The following is a 26396-nucleotide window of genomic DNA, read 5'->3' as shown; positions in this document are numbered from 1 at the left end:
GGAGGACTGTGACTCGCTCTCCCTGCTGCACTGGTGGGACCGGTTTTTAAATTGCTTCTGCCCAGCTGCCAGCACTGCCTTCCTACAAAGGCCTTTCATTCCGGACCTGGAGAAGTTTAAACTTGTTGCCTTCCTGGGTGGGTGGGGCAGCGCTCAAGCAACTGCGTTTTCAAGAGGTGGGGGAGGGAGGGCAAGAGGTGGGGGAGGGAGGGAGGGAGGGCCAGGAGAAAAAACGAAGGTCTTGAGCAACGCTAGAGAGATCAGCTCTGGCCATCTGTCTCCATCAGAGCAGAATGGACTTGCGGGCGGGCAGGAAAACATCTGCACCCAGGTACACTTAAGAAAAGAACTCCAGTACACTCATCCGCTCTTTCTTTCCACGATGCCGCTGTAAGGGTTCCCGGGGAGGGAAGTCTCACTTCTGTGTGGTCTGAAGAGGAAACCAGGTGTGCAGTTTTTCAGAGACAACGCACTTCGATCTTAATTTGGAGCCCACACAGCTGTGTCACTCCGCGTCCAGAAATTCTTTCTAATGGAGAATAGTTCCAAGTGGCAATGAGGATGTTGTTAAGGAAAAAATACCTTCAGAGACGCTCTAACCCTAAACCAGGATGGAACCAGCCTTTTAGGACCTTGACAATGGGCCGAGGAAATCCCTGCTGTGGGATTTGCCCCCAGAGAAGGGTGCAGCTGGATCTGCAACACAACACAGGCAAAGTGAAAATTCTAGCCAAGGGGCAGAGCAGAGCAAGTGGCTGGAAAATCACTGGGAGGGAACTGCGGGGTGAGGGGATTCAGTCTAAGCCAACCTAGCAAGCTCCTGCTGGAGACAGGCCAAGGGATCAGACGTCCTCTGAGGGGCAGTGACTGACCAGGAACCTGATCACATTTCCAGAGTGATCAGGTTTCAAGAGGTTGGGGTTTGGCAATGTTGTTTGCTAAGACTGATTTTACAATGGAACTCGGAAGGACAGAGGAGGCAGGAGGCCGCCCAGGAGCCTGAGAAGGTTAGAGAAGTTTAGTCAAAAAGGTGTGGGCTGTGCTCAGAGGCGAGCTGTATACCTCTGTACTTCAAACTTTTGTATCTGGACACGCAGAGAGTCTGGAAGCTTGGGCCATTTTGTCTCTCTCTTCCCCTAAGACCCATGTTCTGAGCATTCTCCAGCTTTCTTCACAGTTTTGTTTGAGACAGTCACACACCGAATGAGAATTATTCTCGTTCATTGCTGTAATGTTTTTGTAGGGATGGTGCTAATAAAACACTTTATTTTTATTTTATTTTACGTGTATGGGTGCTTTCACCTGCCTGTATGTTTGTGCACCACGGGTGTGTAGTGCCTTCTGAGGCCAGAAAAGGGTGTTGAACCTCCTGGGACTGGAGTTACAAACAGTTGTGAGCCACCATGTCGGGGCTGGTTTTATAATTTAAAAAAAAAAAAAAATGCTGCAAGATCCCTGGCGGCAGTAGGCAGCAGAAATGCTCTAGGTCCCAAATGGTGGTAGCAGGCCATGTGGCAGCAGACAGTGGGCCCTGGGAGCAGCCAGTCCCAGGCAGAGACTGCTGCCGGTCCCCTAGCAGTGGTTGGTCCCAGGCAGGGAGACACATGGCGGGCGGGCAGGAGACAGAGACATGGATAGACATGACATGCAGAGTGAGGTTGAATATTTATTCAGGGGGTTATGAAGGGGGAAGTGAGAAGGGGAGAGAGAGGGTGGTCGGGGGGAGCGGAGAAGTGGGGAGAGAAGCAGAAGGGAAGCTGCCTCTCCAAGAGGAAGATGGAAAAGAGAGTGAGCTCAGGCTGGAAGCTGAAGATCAGCCTGCCTCAGCGGATGGGGGAGGGAGTGGGCGTGGCTTGTCTCTTAAAAGGACCAGGGACCAAAACCATAACAGCTGGGACTGGAACCCAGTTCTTTGGAAAAGCAGCCAGAGCTCTTAACCACTGAGCATCTCTCCTGTCCCCTCCCCAACAAAAATGCTTAGGTTAAAAGGAAAGGAGAGCCCGGTGGGCGGTGGTGGCGCACATCTTTAATCCTAGCACTCAGGAGGTAGATCTCTGTGAGTTCGAGGCCAGCCTGGTCTACAGAAGGAGTTCCAGGACAGGTTCCAAAACTACAGAGAAACCCTGTCTGGGCGGAGGGGGGGAGGCGCGCGGGGGGGGGGGGGGGGGAAGTATAGCCTTGGGGGAGGAGTGGAGTAGTGGAGACGTAAAGCAAGTACTTGCACCTAAATTCTCAGTTCTCTGTATCCCCTCCGGTAGAATTACCTACCATATGGGATGTCATCAAATACAGTTCCTTGTTTGTCTAAACCACTATATCCTAAGACTGGCCCCAAAGTATCTCCAGTGTACAGGGGAGGGGGTTGAGATGTGTAAGTAAGGAGCAGGAAGAAATGTTCTTCACTCTTCCCAGTTCCCGCCTAGGGTTTACACACTCCATTACCTGTACACCCAGGCCATTCCACGTCTCTTTTCCCTGTTCCCCACCCCCCAGGCATTAGATGCCTGAGGATTATTTGGTTACCTCACACCAAAGGGCCCGAGAATCCAGGGCACCTGGGGACTGGACTGAATTCACCACGGGATTTACATCCTTGAGTGTGTTTGGTTGAGGAGAGGCTTTGAGTGTGTTTGGAGAGAGTGAGTGATTCTGCCAAGAGATGTTAGCAAAGTCTGCAGAGAACTCCTTGAGGTGTTCTCGTCAGCCTTAAACTTTAGCTGGCACTTAAGGACAGGTGTGTGCCCTCTCCCACCCTGAGATCTCTGGTGTGTCTCAGAGTCCTTGGGGAAACCATCTCAGAGAACCAGAGCATGAGGATGGCGAAACCAAAACGCAGAAATCCTGGGCCTGTGATGACATCATAGGCTCCTTGACTCTGAAGCTGCCCTGATTTGAAAGTCTTTTCTATTTAGTAGCCATGTCTCTGGTCGTCTCAGCTCTGGGGGGGAAGCACTTGGCAATCACACAGATATGAGAGAGCCCATCACAGCCACACATGTGGTCTAGGTGGTTAATCACAGGTGTGTATGACACTCTCCTACAACCACGTGTATACGCTGTGCTGTGTACTTGAATCAGCTGAGGCCACAGAATCTGCCCCGCTGCCTGCTGCTTCCTTACCAGTGGGAAGTCAAGTTCACAAACGCTGAACAAGCGCATGCCATCAGACTGGCCTGGAGTTTGTAAAACACAGATCATGAGTCTTGATAGAGACTTTGGCTCAAGTAGCCTGGAATCGGATTGAGGAAACTGTTGTCAGCAAGTTCCCCAGGTGATCTGGTGAGTAGCCAAGGACAACACACGGTAGGCTCTCTAGGCCCAAAGGCTCCATGCGCTTCTTGATTCCCTTACTTCCTGGAGGCAGGACACTGGCTACATCTTGTAGGTGTGTTTAGCATCCTACACTGCTGAGGCTACTTAGTGGTTTTAGAAGATGCTTCATTATGCAGTTGGCCCTAAACTTGATGGAAATAATGAAGGAGGTTTTCTTCCTACATGGCTGGAAATCCCAGGGATAGATCTGGTTGCAGCTGAAGTCAAGTTTCAGCAATAAAGCCAATGCCTTGTGTCTCTCGTTCCCTGCTCTGCCGTCAGCGGTCTTGGCTTCTTATGCATCCTCAGTGTGTCTACAGTGGAAGAAAGTGCATTGTTTGGGGTTTCATTGTAACTGGACTAGCTTATAGGTTCAGGCCAGCACCCTCCCATACAGCCCCCTGAACCCCTGCGAAGGCTGTGTATCTCAGGCTAGTACCGGGGTGACTCTAACTCCTGATTCTCTTGACTCCACCTCCTGAGTGCTGAAGCTAAAGGCATGTGACATGGCTCTGTCATACCCCTAGCTCAGGACAGCATCTGGGTGACTGCTGTCAGAGACTGAGCCACAAAACGTAACTTGGCCTTGATCCTGTGCTGCTAGATCTAGAGATGGAATCAGTTTCTATGGATACCCGTGGACCACAAAATAGAAACTGAAGTCATTACCACCTGTAACTCCTCCAGTTCCAGGGGATCTTATGCTTCTAGCCTTCTCGGGCACCATACACACACACACACAAATAAACCTTAAAAATAAATTGAGGTCATTTTGCATAAAGAAGGGAAAGTGATGGATAGCAAAGTTGAGAGTCTTCACTTGGCACCCACTGTGGGCCAAACCCCTTTCTGGTTGTGTTGGGGTTCAACGATGAACAAAGCATGGGAATTCCTGTTGTTCACATTCTAGCTCCCCCAGCCTGACTGCTCTTTATTTAGCCAGTTCTCCTTGCTGATTGGTTCTACTGTTTCCACTCAGCCAACCAGCCAGTCACCGAGTATGAAGAAAAGAAAGATAAACAGAAGTAATAGAAAGGTAACGGTTCAGAGGCAAAAGGTAGACAGGTTAATTTAAGAAAAGCTAACAAGAAACAAGCCAAGCTAAGTCCAGGTGTTCATAACTAAGAATAAACTTCCGTGTGTGCTTTATCTGGGAGCTGGGTGGTGGGCCCCTCAAAAAGCAAAAAGAGAAGAAGATCCCACAGTGCTTATCTGAGCTCAGTCTCCAGGACCTGCATGGCGGGATGACAGAGCTGACCCCTTAAAAAGTAATCTGTTGGGCTGGGCATGCTGACACACACCTAAAGACTCAGCACTCAGAAGACTGGAGCAGTCAGATGGCCACGTGTTTAGGGCCAGCCTGGGCAACATAGCCAATATCAGGGTAGCCAGGGCTACAGAGTGGAGCACTATCCTAAAAACATTCTTAAAATAAATAAATACATTTTTAAAGGGGGTTTTTGTTTTGTGTTGCCAAGGTCTCACTCTTTATTTGTTCTGATGTGGACTACAATGAACCCAATACCTTGCGGTGGATTTAAACAGGACTCCCGAGGCTGGAGAAATGGCTCAGTGGTTAAGAAATAGCTTTTCCAGGGAACCCAACCTTGAATTCCAGCACCCACACAGTAGCTCACAAGTTTGTGTGACTACAGATTTGACAGCCTCTTCTGGCTTCTGCAGGCACTGAAGGCTTATCGTGCACAAAACACACATGCAGGCAACACACCTTTTCACATAAAAATAAAGAAAAAAAATAAAAACAAATTAAGTAGGTCTCCTAGATTTCTCAAAATGTATAGGTGCCCTGCCCTCAATGTTCCCTTTTAACTTGTAGAGTTTCCCACAATTTTCTTCTTGTTGATTGTATCCTTCTGTCTCTTGCAGTTTCTGAAAATTAGGTGTTTAGGCCTACCTAATTGAACTGCAGTTTGAATTTTTGATAAGAAGATATGACAAGTGTTCTGAGGGTTCCCCTTCAGAAGGGCGTGTCAGATGTCTCTCTGGCTGCCATCTGCCTTTCTTCCCTTAGATGCATTATGTTATTAAGAGTTGCAAAATGTTGACTTGTTAAAGTTCAGTCCTTTTTAGCTTACTAATTGAAATTCTTCAAAAGAAAGGCCTCTTGTCTTTGCTGAGTTTGTTTCTCTGGAAGTGCTGTTTGTCCTGAAAAGGCAGACAACAATAATCTGGTTTTCTAACTTCTTCCATATCTGGAAATTGAGTTCTTAGTAGCATTATGAACTCACGTAATTTTATTATGAATTTAAATATTTCGAAGTGACCCAGTTTCAAGTTGTTTGGTTAGCTGTTTTCTTTTTTTTGAAATGAGGTCTCAGTATGTGGTCTAGGCTGGCCTGGAACTCACTATGTAGATCAACTCTGTCTGGGGGAAAAAAATAGAAAGAAAGAAAGAAAGAAAGAAAGAAAGAAAGAAAGAAAGAAAGAAAGAAAGGAAGAAAGAAAGAAAAGGAAAGGAAAGAAAGGAAAAGAAAAGAGCGTTTAGTTAGGAGTGGGGCTCTGTGTCCGCTCCCCTTTTTCATTGTTGGTATTTGTTGGGCTTGAACCTATTCAAAGCCTGAAGTATCCTGAGTGCTGATACAACACCTGAAAAATTTCATACTACATTATACACAAAATTATTTACAGTATAGAGTTACCTTCAGACTATTCATACACTTGGTATATAAACACATTTTATGCTTAGATTTGAGTTACATCCCTAAGATATTTCATTATTTGTGCTCAAACATTCCAAAATCTGAAGGGGAAAAAAATCCCAGATTCAAAACACTTCTGGCCCTAAGTATTTCAGTTAAGGAAGATTGCACCTATGAGTATGTTGAGTTCTGTGGACTGTAGAATCTCCAATAATGAAGTGTGAAGTTATGTGTAAAGGAACAAGTGTGTAAAGGTCATGTGTAAAGGAACAAGTGTGGCTGATTTCACACATCAAAAAGAGTCATTCTCCCCTAAATCAAAACCAGAAAACAAAAATATAAATAAACAAGCAACAAAAAAAAAGATGAAATCCCTAAAGCGTAGACCATTCCTCTCCAGCTCCAGCTCACCACACCCTAAGCTGGTCTGTATCCCTGCTAATCCATATGCTGAGTCCAGAGGATATTTGCCTCGATTCCACCTCCCTTGATCTCTCTGCAGTATTCAGTAATATCAAATTCTTGCTTCCAGAGATATTCTTTCCTATGGATCCCATGGAATAACTCTCTCTGGTTTATTGACTATGACTGTTTAATTCTCTACCCCTATGGCCTTGGCCTAAAATGCTAAAGAATGTTAATATTTCACAAACACTATGTCATTAAATGTGAATATTCCTCCCATCTGTTTAGCCTTGCTTCTCCTTTTATTCTTCATATATCCTAAGCCCCCTAAATGAAATGCTAATTTCATTTAACATTTCTGTACAAGAGAGTTTTTATTTCTGGTCCTGACATCCCCTGTGCTATCCTAACCTTATACCCAACTATTCATTTGATATTTCTTTATTTACTTATTTTTGATTTTTTCAAGACAGGGTTTCTTTGTGTAGCCTTAGCTGTCCTGGAACTAGCTCTGTTTCTTCTTCTTCTTCTTCTTCTTCTTCTTCTTCTTCTTCTTCTTCTTCTTCTTCTTCTTCTTCTTCTTCTTCTTCTTCTTCTTCGTCTTCTTCCCCCTCTCCTCCTCCTTCTCCTTCTCCTCCTCCTTCTCCTTCTCCTCCTTCATTATTATTATTATTATTATTATTATTTTGTGTGTGTATGATATGTGTGTAGTGTGTGTGCATGTGTGTGTGTGTGTGAAGGTGCATATGTGCTCGCTGAGGCCAGAGGAAACCAAAAGAGCACTGTGCTCTAACACTCACAACCATAGGACTTTGAGACAAGGTCTGATGTGAGATGTCCTTCTGTATATGTGTTGCTTTTATTGGTTACTGAATAAAGATGTTCTGGCCAATGGCTTAGCAGAGTAAAGCCAGGTGGGAAGTCCAAACAGAGATAGAGAGAGAGTAGGTGGAGTCAGAGAGACGCCATGTAGCTGCCAAAGGAGAAAGAAGCCTAGAACTTTACCATTAATCACGGCCTTGTGGCAATACACAGATTAGTAGAAATGAGTTAATTAAAGATGTAAGAGCTAACTAGAAATACTCCTGAGTCATCAGCCAGGCAGTGTTGTAATTAATATAGTTTCTATGTGATTATTTGGCTCTGGATGGCCAGGAAAAGCAAGCGTAGTCTCCGTTTACAAAGGTCTCTGACTGAACCTGGGGCTGGCACCTAGAAGGCCTCCAGCAATCCTCCCGTGGTGCTGGTGTAATAGGCATGCATGTGGCCATGTCTAGCTTTTAACAGGGATGCTGGGATCCAGACTCCTGTCCTCATCCATGGGTAACACTCTTGCCCATTTAGCCATCTCCCTAGCCTCTCAGGTTTCCTTCTAACCACGTCTCCGAAGTTCCCTGTTTTCCCAGCTCTTTGCAGTGCCTTGATGATGTGACTTTGACCTTCCCTTCTGCTTAGAAGGGACTTCTTCCCACAGCCCTTTTCTCCAGGTTGCTTATCCTCCACTTAGCTCCTTCAGGAAAGCCTCCTTACCTCTCAGATCAGCTTGTTCCATCAATTCAACAATGGCATAAGAATGTATACTTATTTGCTATAAAATTTATTACATTTAAGATGTATTCATTTTCATTCCAGGCAGTGGTGGTGCACACCTTTAAATCTAGCACTTGGGAAGCAGAGACAGGTGGATCTCTGTGAGTTCAAGGCCAGCCTGGTCTACAGAGTGAGTTCCAGGACAGGCTTTAAAGCTACAGAGAAACCCTGTCTTGAAAAAAACCAAAAAGAAGAGAGAGAGAAAGACAGACAGAGAGAGAGAGAGAGGTATTTTTTTTCAGATTTTTATGTATCAGTGCTTTTTATGATCAGATTAAAAGCTCCATAAATGCAGGTATTGTATCATGCTATTTTCTTTCCTGTTTTTGTTTTGCTTAAGATTTACTTAATTTGATTTTATGTATGTTAGTGTTTGCTACATGTAAGTATGTACACTGTGAGCCTGCCTGGTGCCTGTGGGGTCCAGAGGAGAACCTCAGGTCCCCCAGAACTGGAGTTACCACTGTTTGGGTGCTGGGATCCAAATCTAGGTCCTCTGTGAAAGTAGTAAGTGCTTTTAATTGCTGAGCTATCTCTCAACCCCTTGTTTTGTTTTTTGATGTAGGGTCTCACTATATAGCCCTTACTATTGTGAAACTCTGAATATAGACCAGGGTGGCCTTGAACTTGTTATCTGACTCTTGTTTCTGACTCCTGAGTACTGGGGTTACAGGTATGTACTACCACATCTGGCTTCTGTTCTTCCTCCCTTCCTCCCCCTTTTTTCTTATCATTAAGATCCTAAAATATAATGAGAGATTAAATAAGTATTGGTTTAAGGAATCCATCAATGAATCAAACTACAACAAATATGTACAAAATAGCCTTTTAGTTCTGAAATAATTTTGGATCATATACTCTTTAGAGAAGGAGTATTTAAGATGTTCTAAAATTTCTGAATTTGCTTACTGTTGTAGAAAGGCCTCTTATTGATTCCTGGCTGCTCAGCTCCAAAATAATCACACAGAAACTGTATTAATTAAATCATTGCTTGGCCCATTAGCTCCAGCTTCTTATTGGCTAACTCTTACATATTGATTTAACGCATCTCCATTAATCTGTGTATTGCCACGAGGCTGTGACTTACTGGCTAAAGTTCTGGCATCTGTCTCTGACAGGGCTACATGGCTTCTCTCTGACTCTGCATCCTTTCTCCCAGCATTCAGTTTAGTTTTCTCCGCCTACCTAAGTTCTGCCCTATCAACAGGCCAAGGAAGTTTCTTTATTCACCAGTGGTATTCACAGCATACAGAGGGGAATCTCACATCAGTTTCCCAGAAAAACACTCATAAGTATGCATCCAAAATTGCTTGAGATTTTAGGAAATCCCCGTTCTCCTTATGGCTGTATGGGCAATAGTATAAATAGTATAAATAGAATAAATAGAATAAATTCAGTTGTTTGCTACTGCAACAAATACCTAGGATAATCAGCCTAAAAGGAAGAAAGGTTCATTTTGTCTTAGTTTTGGAGTTTCTGTCTTTGGTTGGTTGGCTCGTTGCTTGTGGGTCTGTAGTGAGTACATGATAGTTGGAGCATGCGTGGAGGAAGTCACTCTTCCCATCAAGTAGCTAGGGAACAAAGAGAGGAAGGGACTGAATTCCCCCCAGACCTTCTGAGGGGGTGCCTCCAATGATCTAACATCCTCCTATGGGGCTCCACCCCTTAAGTTTCACTGCTTCTCAACAGTATCAAACTGGAGACAAAACCTGTTGTGTGTGTGGGCCTTTAAGGGACATTTGGAGCTAAATGATATTAATAATAATACTAAGTTCTCTAACTTCATGTCTGCCATCATTTTCCTTGACTGTGGTACACCCACAGTTTGGCGATCACTCAAGACTCTCTCATGTCCTCTTCATCTGTTCCAAGTCTATTCTCCCAACTTATCCATTTAGTTTACTCTTTGTTCCAAAAACTATAATGCTTTACTTTAAAAAAATATTTTCTCTTCCAAATGAACAGTTAAAATCATTCCTGTTGTACCTTGATTCCATCTGAATACTTAATATACTTATGTTTTGACTTCATTTGACTCTTCAGTCCCTTCTGGTTCCTGAATTGATAGACCTCTCCTTGTTTCATTTGCCTCCTTCCCTGGTGGTCTTCTCCTTCTGAGATCTGTCCTGGGTTGTGGAAGCATACAATGTTTCCTCTCCAGGGAATCATTGATTTCTCATTTTCTCATCAATTTTTATACTAAATAGTGGTCAATAATTTTCAGTGAGCCTTCCTTTTTACACTTTTAATTTTTGACAGTTCTTACATGTATACGATGAACTGAGCATATTCACACCCTCCTTAGTCTGTCTTATTACCCTCCTTCTCCTGTAGACCCCTTCTTCCTGACTAGCCCCTCTTCCTTTCATGCCTTTGTGTGCATGTGTTTGTGTGTGTGTGCATGTGTGTGTGTGTGTGTGTGTGTGTGTTGCCTTGCTCTGTGCTTGTTACATCAGCCTCATCAAATCCAGTGGACAGCATTGCAGGATTTTGCCCTCTCTCCTTCACCCCATGGTCCAGCTCTTGGACTCTCTCTGTCATCTTTTCTTTGATCTTTCCAGGGTCTTTGAGAGTCTGATATAGATGTCTCCTTGAAGGCTTGAGCACTGTATGCTAACATAAAGTTCACATCTGTTCTGATTTCCATCCCTTTCCTAGACCTTTACTCTTGCGTCCCAGCTGACATCTTCCCCATGGAACCCAGAGGAGGTGGAAGTGAAGCTCAAGGGCTCAACTCTCTCAAGAGTATCTCTGTCAACTCCTCACTGTCGCTGTCTTAGCTTGAGTGTGTGTGCACGCGTGTGTGCGTGCATGCGCGTGTGTGCATGTGTGTGTGTGTGTGTGTGTGTTATTTCAGTAAATTGCAGATTTACCTTTTCATTACCTTTTTCTGGAAGATACTTTAAAATATTATTGTTATATTCCCCAGAACTCCTATGCATTTGAAATTAGCATGTGGATTCCCCTTTCGACTCAGAGTTTTGATTTCTAGGAAGAGTTATTAGGTTTTATAAATATGCCATAACTTATCCCAGACATTTATCTTGTTTCCCTGGCATTTGCTATAGAAACAACACATACAGGAATCTCTTTTAGCTGAGTCCTTGGCCATGTCCTCAATCACTAAGGACAAACTCCTAGAGGATGAATTGGTGGATTCAAAGGCACCTTGGGGTGGCTCATTCTGCTGACTTGTCTTCTTAGTCTATGCAACTGGCTGAAACCAGTGCAAAAACTGCCCAGTAGGCCCTTACCTTGCCCTAAGTGTTTTCAAGAAGCCACTAGACTGAGATGTGCTGCCTAGGCAACCAGAAAACAAAGACCTCAGCCAAAGCCACTTACCCTCTCCAGCCACCATTCCAGGCTGTCCTCCCAGCCATTTTCATAAGAATTTTGGCAGCTGCTTTCTCCTTCATATCAGAAATTTAACAAAAAATGAGATTGAGTCCCCTAGCACTGAGCTCCGTTGTTTTTGAAAGTACACACTGTGCATCCAGTAATATACTGCAAAGCATTGTCATGAATTATTTAGATAAAACTATCCTTGTCGCAAGACAATGAGCAAAGCACATTTTGTTCATTTTCTCCTTATGTGTTGTTATTTCTCTTCGTTGATTTAGTACTTGGCAACATTAAGTGCAAAGTGATGAGCCGGGTGTCATTACTGCAAAAACCTTCCTTCTGTTGCTCAGGCATGGATTTTTTTTTTAAAGCGTAATTGGGCCATTTTCTGTTCTCCTTGCTTAAGATTCCTATTTCTTCACCATGATCCTGGTAGCAGAGCAGACCAGGCACAAACATAAAACCTGTATAACTGAAGTCTAGTTTCTTTATTTTATTTTATTTTATTTTTTTGGGGTTTTTCGAGACAGGGTTTCCCTGTAGTTTCTAGAGCCTGTCCTGGAACTAGCTCTTGTAGACCAGGCTGGCCTCGAACTCAGAGATCCGCCTGCCTCTGCCTCCCGAGTGCTGGGATTAAAGGCGTGCGCCACCACTGCCCGGCTTGAAGTCTAGTTCTTGCATTCTGCTTTCCTCCTCTGGATACAGCAGTAGATTCTACAAAGTTGGATGGTGTTAGAAGCAAACATTCCAAAGATACCCAGAGACCTTTCTTTGAAAAGGTGACTGAGGCTGGGCGTGGTGTTGCATGCTTGTAATCCCAGCACTTGGGATTGAGGAAGATGGTCAGTTTGAGGCCAGTCAGGTCTATCAAGTAGGTGTGAGCTACACACAGAGAGACCCTGTCTTAAAAGACCAGGGACTGGGATATAGTTCATTGGTGCAGTATTTATCTAGCATGTACGATCCCCTGGAGTATGCATGATTCCAGCACTTCAAGAAAAAGTGGCTGGAAAATTTCAGCTTTTCATGTTATTTTGCTAATTTTCTTAAAATGCCAAGATGACAGCAAATTTTCTCTCAAAGGGGCTGAAGAGATGGTTCAGAAGTTAAGAGTGCTTGCTGCTTTGCCAGAGAATTGGAGTTTGCTGCCCAGCACTGGCTTAGAGCGGCTCGTGACTTCATGTAACTCCAGCTCCCGGGAATCTAACACCCTGTTCTGCTCTCTAAGGGTAATGTGTGTGCATGTGCACATACGCATGTGCGCACACACACACACACACACACACACACAAATATAAATAAAGTAAGTCTTTCTTTAAAAAGAAGAAAAGGAAGGGAAGAGGGAAGGAGGAGGAGGAAGACGATGAAGAAGAAGGAGAAGAAGAAGGAGAAGGAGGAAGAGGAGGAGGAGGAGAAGGAGGAGGAGGAGGAAGAGGAGGAGGAGGAGGAGGAGGAGGAGGAGGAGAAGGAGGAGGAGGAGGAGGAGGAGGAGGAGGAGGAGGAGGAGAAGAAGAAGAAGAAGAAGAAGAAGAAGAAGAAGAAGAAGAAGAAGAAGAAGAAGAAGAAGAAGAAGAAGAAGAAGAAGAAGAAGAAGAAGAAGAAGAAGAAGAAGAAGAAGAAGAACTGGTTCTAAATTCTAAATTTGTAGTTGGAACCATATCCTTTGGGGCCTAGCTGTTCTCAGTGTTTCATGGTCTTGTCCAGTGTGAATGTTAGTTTCAAAGGAGTGAGCCAGTTATTACCTGTACTTTACCATCAATACTGAGACAGCCTCCATGACCCATTGGTGGATACCATATGGTGCCAGCCCTGCACACTGACAATGCTGTCATCTCTCAGACCGTGCTGCCAATGAGTTCTAAGGCACTGTCTCTGGATGTGACTAGGCTGTATGGCTACAGATAACAAACAGCGGTAACTTAAACATGGCCAGGAAATAGGTCCATATACAACATACAATGAATTAAATGCCTGCTCTCTCTTTTGGGGAGTTTGTTGTTTTGTTTTGTTTTCCAAGATAGGGTTTCTCTATGTAGCCCTAGCTGTCCTGCAACTCAGTCTGTAGATCAGGCTGTCTCAAACTCAGAGATCCAACCGTCTCTGCCTCGCAAGTGCTAGGATTAAAGGCGTGCACCACCACTGCCTGTGTGATCTCTTTTGTTTTCCAATAATTTTTAGGCAAGAATAATATAAATACTTTCTTTGCCCTTTCCCTCTGGATTCCTCTACTTGATTAAAGTTTAATAGTGTATCGCTCAGTAGTAAACATTGGTATCAAGCTTGCCTTGTTATCCTTTACCACTGGGGAGTAAGTTGTAAATGTGATCCTCATAGCCTTTGGCAGTGCCAACTTTCTTTTCCTTTTGGTGTTAGTGTGTGACCAGGTGCATATGGGGGTGCAAGCACACGTGTGTGCACATACGTGTGCTGTCCAGAAAACGATCTTGAGTTTTGTTCCTTAGACACTGCTTTTGGAGACAGGGCTTTTCCTTATTCTGCCCTTGCCCAGGGTGCCACACCTGCTGGCAAGGCCCAGGGATCTTCCCGTCTCCCTGTCCTCAGTTCTGGGTTGGCAAGTGGACGCTAGCATACACGGCTTGGGTTCTGGTGACAGATCTTGGCTCCTTGTGTTTGGAAGGCAAGTGCTTTTCCAACTGAGCACTCTCTCCAGCCCTTCAGTTTGTATTTTCTAATGAGGTCACTGATGAAAAAAAAAAAATCAAAGTTCATCCACCCACACCAGCAATGATTCAGTTCAACCGTCCCATCGCAGACCTCATCAGTATCCCTTATTGGCCCGGCAGCATCCTCCTCCTACACAGAATGCTACATTTCCCGCTGTCCAGTGCAGTCACTTACCACACCCAGTTCTCCTATCTCTAGATCCACCCTCACTGAGGGACAGTTGCTCACCGTGTCCTCGTCTTTTCATTTCGGTTTTGCAGAGGGCAGCCTAGTCACGTTGCCAACTCACTTTTCACTCAGCCCACACCAGGCTGAGTGAATCTGTTACAACTCCTCCCCTTCAGACAGTCTCTCCAATGCCCGATTGTTATCCAGTTAGGAGAAATGATTGACAGTTCGGAACAGGCCTACATATTAAAAGCAGGAATAAACGAAACACAGCTCTACTCGGGAAGGAAATGTTATCTCGTGTAGAAGTTGCCAGCTAAAACGGAAAAGAAATCTATTTCTTTCAGTCACGCAGACCTAGAAAATAGATCACGAGAATACGCAAATGCACTTGCTTTGCACTTCGGCTTCACTGAAACGCTTGGGCTGCTGTTGTTATCAGATAATGAGAGTAAAGTAACTCCCCAGATCATCCCAAACAATAAAGAGCATTTTACCTTAGCTGAGGCAAAGCTGTGTCTATAAACACAAGTCACAAGTGTGCCAGGAGAAAAGGAGACACAGTAAATTACAGGCCCATGAAAGCCTCACAGACAAGGAGTGCACCAGGAACAACACACATTGCACAGAACCTTCCGTGAAGCCAGGTACTGGAAGTGACTGTTGGAAGGTGTAGAAGAAACCATTAGACTCCCAGCCAACAACTCCGTCCTGTTCATTCAAATTACTGGGCTATTTGTTGTTGGTGTTGTTTTAATTAGTAAGTTTATTAACATTGTGTGTATGTGTACCTGGTGTGTTGTGGGTGCGCACACTTGGAGACAGAGGACAACTTGTGGAGCTGGTTCCTTCCATCTTTACGTGGGCTCTAGAGATCAAACCCAGGTCACCAGGTATGGCTAACAAATGCCTAGTAGTTTCTGAGATACATTGTGTGGCCCATCTAGTCTCGAACTCTTCGTCCTCCTGTCTCAGTCTCCTGACTGCTGTTGCTATAGGCTTGTGCCATCATATCTGCTGCAAGCAATGGTTCCTCTTTTATTTGTCTTATTTTTGTGTGTGAGTGTTTTGCCTGCACATCAAGCAGAGGTCAGAGGGGCATCAGATTCCCTGAAACTGCAGCTATGGATGATTGTGAGCCACCCTGTAGGTGCTTGGAACTGAACCCTGGTCCCCTGGAAAAGCAGCAAATACTCTTAACCACAGAGTCAACTCTCCAGCCCCAGGATTCTTCTTTTTAGTGTAAATCAATCAAGGCATGTAGGATTCTCTCACAAAAACCCAAGTGCAAATCTGCAGACACTGACTTCTCCCCGCAGATGATAGGGATAACATTTCCTTTCTGTGACATGTTTATTTAACACATATTTGTTGAGTGCCTTCTCTATGCCATGAACTATCTTCTGCCTTGCATAGGGGACACATACACACAAGCTCCATGGAATGTACATGTATTAGGAATAGACTATATTAGGAAAATATTTTTATAGGATATGATTTATTTATTTTGACAATTCCATAGATGTATGTATGGAATGGATTGTGATCATAACCACATATTATACCCTTAAGCCCTCTCCCAATCTTTTTTTTAAAGGGTTTGAGCATAGTTTATTTAGTGGGTTTTGGGAAGAAAGGGAAGGGGGACAGAGAGAAGAGAAAGAGAGAGAGAGAGAGAGAGAGAGAGAGAGAGAGAAGCAGAGAGAGAGAGAAGCAGAGAGAGAGAGGGAGAGAGAGAGGAGGGGGCCCTCTCCCACTCTTGCTGATGATTCCCTTTGTCTCATCTAGTGCTCCCCCCACCCCACCCCTGCCCTAATGTCAAACCCCTCCTCCTCCCTAACCCCAGGGAAAACTCACATAAACCGAGAGGTAGCAGGAGTGACCTCACCTTTCATCACCACGCAGCTTGGGCAATGTGGAGATGGGCTGTGTGGCCCTTGGCCAGTGTGTGAGTGCAAATGCTGAGACTTGGCCCGTGAGATCTGATGGATATTTATAGTGTGGAGGAGAGGAACAGGGAATGATAGAGGATGCTGCCCTGTTAAATACGAACACTTGGCACCCAGCAATCGTTCTTCTGTTGAACTAGACCAGGTCTGCTGAGAGCTCTCTGCTAAGTCATGGCAAGCTCCCATCAGGATCAGCCCCTTCCCAGTACAGCCCCTGGAACTTGAGACTCTTTTAATGTAATGCTGTGTGTTATCTTTAGGAGGCATTGAATTATACTAGGTTTTATGTGTTTGTTCTCAAGTGGAGTGTCAACCAAATCTTAAAGAGCTGGCCAAGCGGGGCAAGACATGCCTAACACTGAGAAGTCATAGAAGGCTGCTGTGGTGAGGTCAGTCTGTAACTTTAGTAGAAAATGGATTTTTTTTTTTGCATCTTTTTTCAACCCTATCTACTTCCACTCCGTGGCCATCGATTACATCGCTATGCCTCCAAGATAACCTTGTTGCCCTTTCCTGGCTCATGGATTCCACAGGAACATGGAGGTTGCCATCTTATAGCAATGTCATCAATTACCCCGGGGGAGGCAGAAGGACAGTCATGGGTGTGCCCCATGGCAGTCAGGGTCCAAATCCATGTCTATCAGGTGTTCTCTGAAGTCATGGGAATTGTTCATTCTTCAAGGTCAAACCAAGCATGAAGAAGGAGGAGAAGAAGGAGGAGGAGGAGGAGGAGGAGGAGGAGGAGGAGGAGGAGGAGGAGGAGGAGGAGGAGAAGGAGAAGAGAAGAAGAAGAAGAAGAAGAAGAAGAAGAAGAAGAAGAAGAAGAAGAAGAAGAAGAAGAAGAAGAAGAAGAAGAAGAAGAAGAAGAAAAAGAAGAAGAAAAAGAAGAAGAAGAAGAAAAAGAAGAGGGGGAGGAGGAGAAATGCACTGTTCCTTTTCATGAAAACAATAAAAAGAAATGTACACTACCCCCTTCACACTCTACCTTGCACTGTTTCCTGGATACCATAGCAGGGGAGGCATGGCTACAATTTAAAATAACCGAACACACACACACAAAGAGTTTGCTGATGCTTGGCAAGAGTCTATGAACCACACAGCCTCATGGGTAACTTCATGGCTTTTTTTGCTGACCAAGGTTTCTGTCCTACCCAGTCCCTCTATGTGAGCCATGCCACCCACAGAGGTCTATATTAATCATAAACTAGTTGGCCTAGTAGCTCAGGCTTCTTATTAACTCTTATAACTATATTAGCCCAAAATTCTTGTCTGTGTTAGTCATGTGGCTTGGTACCTTTTTTGGAGAGGCAGCCACATCTTGCTTGCTCTGAGTCTGGCTCCCTCTCTCTTTTCGTGACTTGGAAGAATTTCTTGCCAGGTGTTCCAGTGCCTTCTGGAAGCTCCTCTGCTGTGATTCTGTCTGGGGCATAAACCTAGCTGGCTTCAGCAGAGATGTTCATCAGTATTTCCATTGCTGTAAAACATGGTCACATCACATGAGTGTGTAGAGCAGACACAAAATTGAGTTTTCCGTGATGGTATTGCATCCGATTCACACGCGTCCCATAGTATCTGATCCTGCGTGGTCAGGGCACCATGGATATAGTTAGACGGTGACTGGACCTTAGCTGTAGGACAATGTGTTGGCTTTCACTGCTTGATGTTCAGAGTGTTTCTCAGAGATAAGCAAGAGCTCTTTATCACACTGAATGGAGCTGCTGCCCTTGAAGGTAGATAATTTTATCAGTGAACTTTCCTGTTTTCAGGTTTGGGGCCTTGTAGACGAGGTTCTGGACGGAGCCAGCAGTTTAGGTGAAACAGTGGTCAAGACGGCCTCTTAGGAGTCACAGGAGTCCAGCCAGATGGCTTATGGTCTTTTCTTTATGGGAAATGCTACTTCCGTTTCTATGAAACCTACCGAGACTTAAATCACCCTCTGGAAATTTAAGTCCAAGAAGTCCTATTGCAGGATGGGGTTTGCTCAGTGCCATGACTTTTGGTGAGCTCATCTGTGTCCACTGGGGCCCGATGATATTGGATAGTAGTGGCCACTTAGCAGTGAGAGAAAGTTTTGTCGTGGTCAAAGGTCTCGAGTGAATGAGTTGTGGTAGATTCTTGATTAGCAGAACTTTTCCAGCCACCCAAAGCTGGTCCTAGAGATCCAAGAATTCAGTGCGGGGTTGCTGCTGCCTGCGTTGCTTCCAGCCTGTCCTGTTCTAGCAGTAGGTATTCAAAGAGCACCTACTGGCGGCCTAGTGCTGTAGAGTTATGTCATGGATATATAAAGAGAACAGTCACGTGTCAGGTTGTACACACACACGCAAGTGTGCATATGTGTGTGTAAAAGTGATAAAACTAGAAAGGAGACCATGGGAATGGAAGAGGAGATCTTAGTGGGGGAGGGGGAATACGTCTGACATGAGAGCTGAAGAGGGGCTATCTGGAGGAGAGAGAAAACTAACAAGGGGCAGCAAAGGATGGGGAGGTCAATGAGGGAAAGACAGAGGCTAGTGCTATGTGGATGGAAATGCAAAAGGAACGCATTGCTTTGCCTGCTGAATTAAAATTTCATTTGCAAAAATTGAGTTAGACTTGCAATGGTTCTCAGCCTTCCCGATGCTGCGGCCCCCAACCACACAATTATTTTTGCTGCTACTTCATAACTGTAATTTCGCTGTTATGAATCATAATGTAAATATTTTTTGGAAATAAGAGATTTGGCAAAGAGGTCATGATCCATAGGTTAAGAACCTCTGGTAGAGAGTTTGGAGGTTAAGAGCCCTGGCTGACTTTCCAGAGGACCTGGGTTTGATTCCCAGCACCCACAAAATGACTCATAACCTCTGTGACTCCAGTTCCAAGGAATTTGATGACCTCTTCTAGCCTCTTCAGGCACACACGAGTGCACAGATATGTATGCAGACCAAACACATGTGTGTATGTATACACACACACACACACACGTATAATATATATTTATTTGCAATGCTGAGGCTATAGCTCAGGACCTTGTTCAGGTTAGCGAGGTATATTACCACTTCCCAAGCCCTGATTGAATTACTTTGCAGTAAACTTTGGAAAATAGCAATGTCTGGTATCTCTGCGGATCTTTAGTCACTGTTAGATGATGGTGTTAAGAACTGAATTGCTCTGTCTTCCTTTGTAGGTTCATCCAAGACTGGTTTTCAGAGAGGAAGCAGGTGGCCAGCGTGGATTTCTCGACAGTGTTACCACGTTCTATTTCTCTTTATATCTTCTCCTTCCTGAATCCGAAAGACCTGTGTGCAGCTGCTCAAGTCAGCTGGCCCTGGAAGTTTCTAACGGAACAGGTTTGGCCCTCTCTGCTCCTCTCACGTCCTAGTAATGGGACACGAATGCAACCATAATCTGTAATGGGTTGGTTAGGATGGCTCTTCTCTGAACTGCAGTGGAGGGGGCCTGCAGTGGTTACGTGCCCCTTAGGAGGAGGTAATGGAGGGCTGGGGAGATCTGGCTAGGTGGGTAAAGGTGCTTGCTGCAGATGTGAGGCCCTGAGTCCGATCCCTAGAACCCATGGAAGGCTGGGCATGGCAGCTCACATCTACAATCTCTGTGTTCCTCCAGCGAGACAAGGGGATGGAGACAGTAGAGACCTGGTCACTCATGGACAGCTAGCCTGGTACATGCAGGCGAACTCATGGGCAGCTAGCCTGGGGGACCACAAGAGAGGCCTTGTTTCAAACAAGGTGGAGGGAAATGGCTAACTCCTAAAGCTATCTTCTGACCTCCACTGGCACACGCGCACCTATACTTATTCACATGAACACACGCACGCGCACACACATACACACACACACACACACACACACACACTTTTAAAAATGGAGATAAGTCAAATTCAGTAACTTCTTTTTAACTTGGAAGGTTTCCCACCCACCTTTGGTTTCCCAGTTTCCATTCTGGGAATCAAACCCAGGGCCTCACACATGCTAGGTCAGCACTCTACCACTAAGCCAAATACCAACACTAGTAACAAGTTATAATCATGGCTATATGCACCGTTCCAATAATTTATTTACTTGTATGCTTATGGATTATTCAATGTGATTATTATTTTGAAACATTTCATTTGTAGAAGTGCACTATTGTTTTTGAAAAAAATGTTTTGAACTTTGTTTCTTAAATGGTATTATTTTATTCATGGTAAGTTAATTCTGGAAAGCCGGTCCATAACCAGAGCGTCTACTGAATCCTTGGCTGACACCTGCTGAGGAACAGAACAGCAGCTAAAACAGACGTCTGTCCTTGCTTCTGCCTCTGCTCTAGGTGTCTCCCCATTGTCTTTTCCAAGAGTTGATCATGAGAAGACACTCTCTGGCTGCATCTCATATATCCCTCCTGTAGACTGCACATGTCCAGGGATGATGCTGTCCAGATGTTCACTTCAAACGCTAGCTGCGGCTCAGTGAGGGCCTCAAGCACAAACCAGACAACGGCCCTTGTTTTATGAACTGTTGCCAGGCTCCTCAGACTCAGGCTCTCTGTTTTAGCCCATTATTTATATATCTTCACTCTTGGCTTCCCTGTAGTAACTCACCCAAGATATGCCCGCCAAAGAGAATATGATTGATCAGCATTTGGCAGGCTTTGAGGTGTTTTTTTTTAATACTGTTTTGGTTTTTAAGGTACAGAGAAGTGAGACCAGGATATCATATATGCTAAGCAAATGTTCTCCCTCTGAGTAAGCCCTGTCCGCAAGCGTGCATGGCTTTTACCTGTGTATGTATGTGGTGGGGGCACCGGCTAGTGTCCCAGCCCTTTTGTGGAGAGAGTTTGTTGGTCCTCACCTCTACCTTCTTTGAGACATGATTTTTCACTGTTTACTGCTGAGTCCTGTGAGGTGCAGGGATTCTGTCTTCATCCGCCTCCTCACTGTAGGAGAACAGACATTACAGACTGAGCCACTGTGTCTAGCTTTACACGGTGTCCTAGTCAGGGCTGTTCTTGCTGCGATGAAACACCATGACCAAAAGCAAGTTGGGGAGGAAAGGGTTTATTTGGCTTACACTGCTACATCATAGTCATCACTGAAGGAAGTCAGGACAGGAACTCAAGCAGAGCTGGAACCTGAGGCAGGAGCTGATGCAGAGACTATGGACGGGTGCTGCTTACCAGCTTGCTCAGTCTGCTTTCTTATAGAGCCCAAGACTGCCAGCCCAGGCATGGTACCATTCACAATGGACTGGGCTCTCCCCCATCAATTACTAATTAAGAAATGCCCTGTAGCCAGACCTTATGAAGGCATTTACTCAGTTGAGGTTCCCTCCTTTCAGATAACTCCAGCTTGTGTCAAGTTGACATAAATTGCCCAGCACACATGAATTCTGGGGATCAAAAGTCAGGTCTTCATGTTTGTGTGGAGGGAGCACTTTGTCCACTAAGCCCAAACATTGTTTTTTTTTTTTTTTTAGCCAAAGTGTTTAGTCTATTCATATTCATATTCATATAGATTCTGATATATTTTGGTTGAGACCCACCATCTTTACAGTTTTGTTTATTTTTTAATGACTGTATTATTTTTGAGGCAACGTTTCATGTATTCTAAGTTCGCCTAGAGCTTGTTCTGCAGTAGCAGAAAACCCCAGATTTCTGATTGCACCTCCCCCACCTCCTGAGTGCTACACAGCTTCTTGTTGCTCTTTCATTTGTTTTTCATGTTTCGTTTCTATTCTACTCAAGCCTTCCTTTGGCCTGCATAAATATTTTCATTGTTCATTTCGAAGTTCATAATTATCGTACATCATAGTATGCACTCTGTATTGGCTGATTACTCTGAAGACAATAAATACCAGGACCTTAGACCCTTTAAGCTGTGTATCACTCTCTCTGTTTCCGTGCCTTTTCGTCATATTTTTATTACGTGCATATACATATATAATAAACATACAGTTGTCCTTGAGAGCCTGAAGCAGACTGGATACAGTCCATCCCTCTTCCTCTGTGATAGCAAAGTCCACAGCTGCCTGAAAGTTTTACATACACTGGTGTATCCACATGTAATCAATCCTCTTGGATACTTAAAATTCCTCCACATGTTATTATTTTTAAAATCATATTTAGTACCATGTATATATGCATGAATTGCACGTATTTATTTGTACGTGTATCTATGGCTATGTCTCCTGAGAGATGAGATTATAAGCTTGCACCACCAAGCCTGACTCCACACTCTCTTAAGTGAGTCTGGCATCATTTTGTCTCTCCATGTTTAAGTCTGGATTTTCTTCTGTTCTACCTTTCAGTTTTCTGTTTCTTTAGCTGGATTCTAATGTGCTCTTGTCTGCTTACTGAATTTTAAAATTAAGTTATTATCATTTCCAGGCCGAGAATGTTGATTTGCTTCTGCTGCCAACACTTCCCACTTGGCCCCTTAATATTCCTGGGCATATTAATTATAGGATTTATTTCAAAGTTTGTGTCTGATAATAGCAATGTTTGGCTCTTCTTCACAACTCTCTATAGTTACTAAAAACTGAAAGACAAACAAACAAAGAATTCCTGTCTTTCTAAGTACTTGAATTATTTTTGATTGAGTGCAGATATTAGATATAAAACGCTGACATCATCATCTGGGTCTCTGGATGATATCGTCTTCCTCCAGAGAGAATTTACTTTTGCTTCTAGCGTGGACTCAACCCAGGAACTGACCGTGTATAAGGAATGAACTACTTCAAAGCTGGCCTCAGCCCTTGTCATAGTTTGCATAACTTAAGTCTTTTTTTCCAAAGATTTATTATACACACACACACACACACACACACACACACACACACACACACACACACACTGTTCTGCCTGCATGTCTGCCTGCAGGCCAGAAGAGGGCACCAGATCTCATTACTGATGGTTGGGAGCCACCATGTGGTTGCTGGGAATTGAACTCAAGATCTGTGGAAGAGCAGCCAGTGCTCTTAACTGCTAAGCCATCTCTCCAGCATAACTCAGTCTTGCTCTTCCTGCAATGGTTCTCAGTTGAGACCCCTATGTCTCTGCTTCAATGAATTTCAGATTGTGTTCTTTCTTCTGTCCTCTTCCTTCCTTTCTTCCTTTTTTATCTCCCCTGCTTCTTTACAGCTCCTGGGTCTTTGAGCCACACCCTCATGGCCTGCTTTGCAGCCTGAGCACACTTTACTTTGAAACTGGCAAATGTGGACTGGGGAAGTCCTCAGTCATAGGGTGCTTGTCATTCTTGAGGACCTGGGGTTAGTCATAAATCGGGTCTGGTGGTACACACCTGTAATCCCAGCACTCAAGAGACTGAGGCAGGAATGTCAGAAATTCAAGGTCATTCTCAGTTCTGTTGTATAGTGAATTAAAAAACAAACAACAACAACAACAACAAAAAGAACTGGAAAATGCCTTGAAATCATTCTGGGTTTCTTTTGTTCTGAGATCTTGAGGACACGAGGTTTTTACTGTGCTGGTAGTTTTAGAATGCGCGCGCGCACACACACACACACACACACACACATACACACATTGTCTGCCATCTCTTAAGGTCTTAACATTTTTCCAAGGATGCCCTAGGACTCCCGGGCTCATAGCATCCCTCCCATCCCAGCCTTCCAAAGATCTGGAGCACAGGTGCATGAGTGCATGCCATTGTGCCCTGCTTGTTTTTATATTTTGTCTGGATATTGATTTCAGTAAGCCACATAAAACTCACCATTTTTAATAAGTCAAAAATCGCTGCAATTTGGCAATATAATATGAGTTCAATAAAAAAAATTCTTCTGCAGGCGGGCTGGTCTGAAGCAAATTACTATACCTGAATTCTCAAAATCTAGACTTAAAGTGACTGAATGCCAAAGGAGCTACAAGATGGCATATATATGTATACACTACATTATATATTTATACATAATGCAATGTATACTCACCAAAGAACATTCTTCCTATGGAATAAAATATACTTGATACTTTTTGTAGATTGAAGTTTAGACATTAAGTCAATACTAGACAACAATACTAGAAATGTCAGTCTACCAAAATATAAGGTGTGTGTGATTGAAACCACCATCGTTAGAAATCTATCCCTTAGAAATGTGTCACTCATCCTGCTCTTGTTCTTCTCTGGAGGATTGCTTATGGATGCCCAAATGCACGAGGCTTGGGTGGTTTCTGCCCTATACTCCAACACAGAATGAATACGGAGCTTGGAAACACCACTACATTGCTTGTGTGTCCAGCTTGGATTGGCTAACACCCAGGGAAGCTGCTGCTGTTTATGGGACACTGAATGAACCCAAAACTGAGGATGAGGAGTTCAAGGAGAGGCAAAGAGAAAAGTGCCTGAGGAAAATCATTTGGGAGAAGATTGCATTCCGTAAAAGTAAGTAGCATTATAAAACTTTCTGTCTTATCCAGACACTGGACAAACGGGTTTACACCCAAACTCCCATCTAGACAGAGAGCATGTGGGGCTCTCATCACCATCTGCGCAAGGCCAGCTCCTTTTCCCGTTATCATACTTTCAGTTAATTGGCAATAAAACATAATTTCCAATGAAATTGCCGAGGTCAAGCATCCGCCTCCACTACAGTCTCCTCCCAGGTTTGTAAGAGTGTACACAAGGAGCGGATCTGGTAAAATGGCTCAGTGGCTGACATGCTTGTCATATTAGCCTGAAGACCCTAGTTAAAATTGGTAGTACCCACAAGAGGGGGGACCTTAGGTAGGGTGTTTGTGCCTTGTAATCCCAGTTCTAGGGTGGAGGCAAGAACAGGAGGATCCTGGGAGCTTCCTGGCCAGCGCACATAGCCAAGTCAACGTTTAACCGCCACTTGTGTGTTTGCACCCATACATCTGTGCACACACGTGTACACATGCCTCTGACCTTTCCCATGCACAACCCTGCTACCCCATACACACATAAAAGGAGGAGGAAGTGCAAACACAGTCAGAAAATGAGAAGTAAATTCAGGACAGAAGAATTGGGGCTGGTGAAAACGAGGAGCGAGCATGGGAGTGAGACCTAGAATAGCGATTGCTTTTGAAAGAAGCAAGAAGAAAAACAGGATAAGGCCATGGGCTTGGAGAAGCCTCTGATGTGCACATGTTCTTAAAATACACTGTTGACAGGCTTGGGCTTGCCTTCCTCTTCTCCATCACTCTTCCCTGAGAAGATAGACACAAAATTACGTCCAGCCAAGGACAGAAAGGGATGCAAACCAGTGGACTGATTATCTGGTCCTCACAAGAAGAACTTCTTGTTCTCTGAGCTTTACTTATTAACTCAAAGTGACAGAGAGCAAATAAGAAATCCTATAGGAGTGGATGCAAGTGGCTATAGTTACTGTTTGGAATACTTCCCTGGTGTAGCTTTCTTTTTGATGTCTTGATCTATGTCAGCTTGTCTGGGAAAAGTGTGGCATAAACGGGAAGCCTGCTGCTGTTCATTTTTCAGAGGCGTTATTCAAAACTCGACCCCCTTGGCTGAGTGGAACGCGCTGTTCCAAGCCCATGAGCCTGCCCAGTGGTCCTCAGATGCAGAGAGAAGGAGCAGGATTCTATGAAGCTTTGGAGAGGCAGCTTGTTCTGGCATCTTTAGATGCTTTGCCCATGCGGTGAGCAAACTTCTATCTATCGAGGGCTCGGGGCTCTCCTCTGTCATGGAGAATTCATTATAGAATTATTTAGCCAACAGAGGGATCTTCAGGAATTGGATGCCTTGTATTCTATGAAATGTCAGAGAGAGAATTAATGACTTCATATTCAAGAATAGCAGCTTTTAAAAAAGCTTTCTGAAGAGGAAAATATGTAATGTTCAAAACTTATGTCTAATATACTTTTAACCCTATGGTAAAGACATATTGTAGATATCATATATTTTCTAAAGCTGTTGAGCAAAAATGACATTTCCCTACATTTTTATGGAGTAAAAGTAACTGCACAGTGTCTTTGTTAGTCACTTTCCCACTGGCCTAATGAATGCCTGACATAATTAAACTTCGAAAGAAGAATGGTCTATTTTAGCTCATGGCTTCATGAACAGTTGCTTTCATTGCTTTGGGTCTACAGTAGCATGGAGCATCATGCTGGAAACGCATAATAGGAGAGGCTTACTCACTTTATGGTGCTCAGGAAGTGAAGAGGAAAAGGTGACATCACTAGGGTCCCATTAGTCCATTCAAAAGCACACCCTCGATGACCCAACTTCCCTCTACTAGGTCTATCTTCTAAATATCCACCCTACCTCTGAATAGCACCATGGACTGGTGACCAAGCCTTTAATACCCGAGGAAAA

The 26396-nt window shown here is 44.3% G+C and overlaps 1 protein-coding gene across 2 annotated transcripts in view; it reads left to right on the top strand.

The window, feature by feature from the left end:
- Ect2l (epithelial cell transforming 2 like) overlaps positions 1 to 26396 on the top strand; it is a 67014-nt gene that overhangs the window by 5715 nt on the left and 34903 nt on the right. For both annotated transcript variants that reach the window (XM_038340292.1, XM_038340291.1), the window contains exons 3-5: positions 19278 to 19440; positions 24230 to 24482; positions 25557 to 25716. In XM_038340292.1, coding sequence (XP_038196220.1) covers positions 19278 to 19440; positions 24230 to 24482; positions 25557 to 25716 — 576 coding nt within the window. The remainder of the gene's footprint in view (positions 1 to 19277; positions 19441 to 24229; positions 24483 to 25556; positions 25717 to 26396) is intronic.

Source organism: Arvicola amphibius, chromosome 8, assembly GCF_903992535.2.
Source record: "Arvicola amphibius chromosome 8, mArvAmp1.2, whole genome shotgun sequence".
Lineage (NCBI taxonomy): Eukaryota > Metazoa > Chordata > Mammalia > Rodentia > Cricetidae > Arvicola > Arvicola amphibius.
The sequence above is the reverse complement of the archived record's forward strand: the minus strand, read 5'-3'. Positions and strand labels throughout refer to the sequence as shown.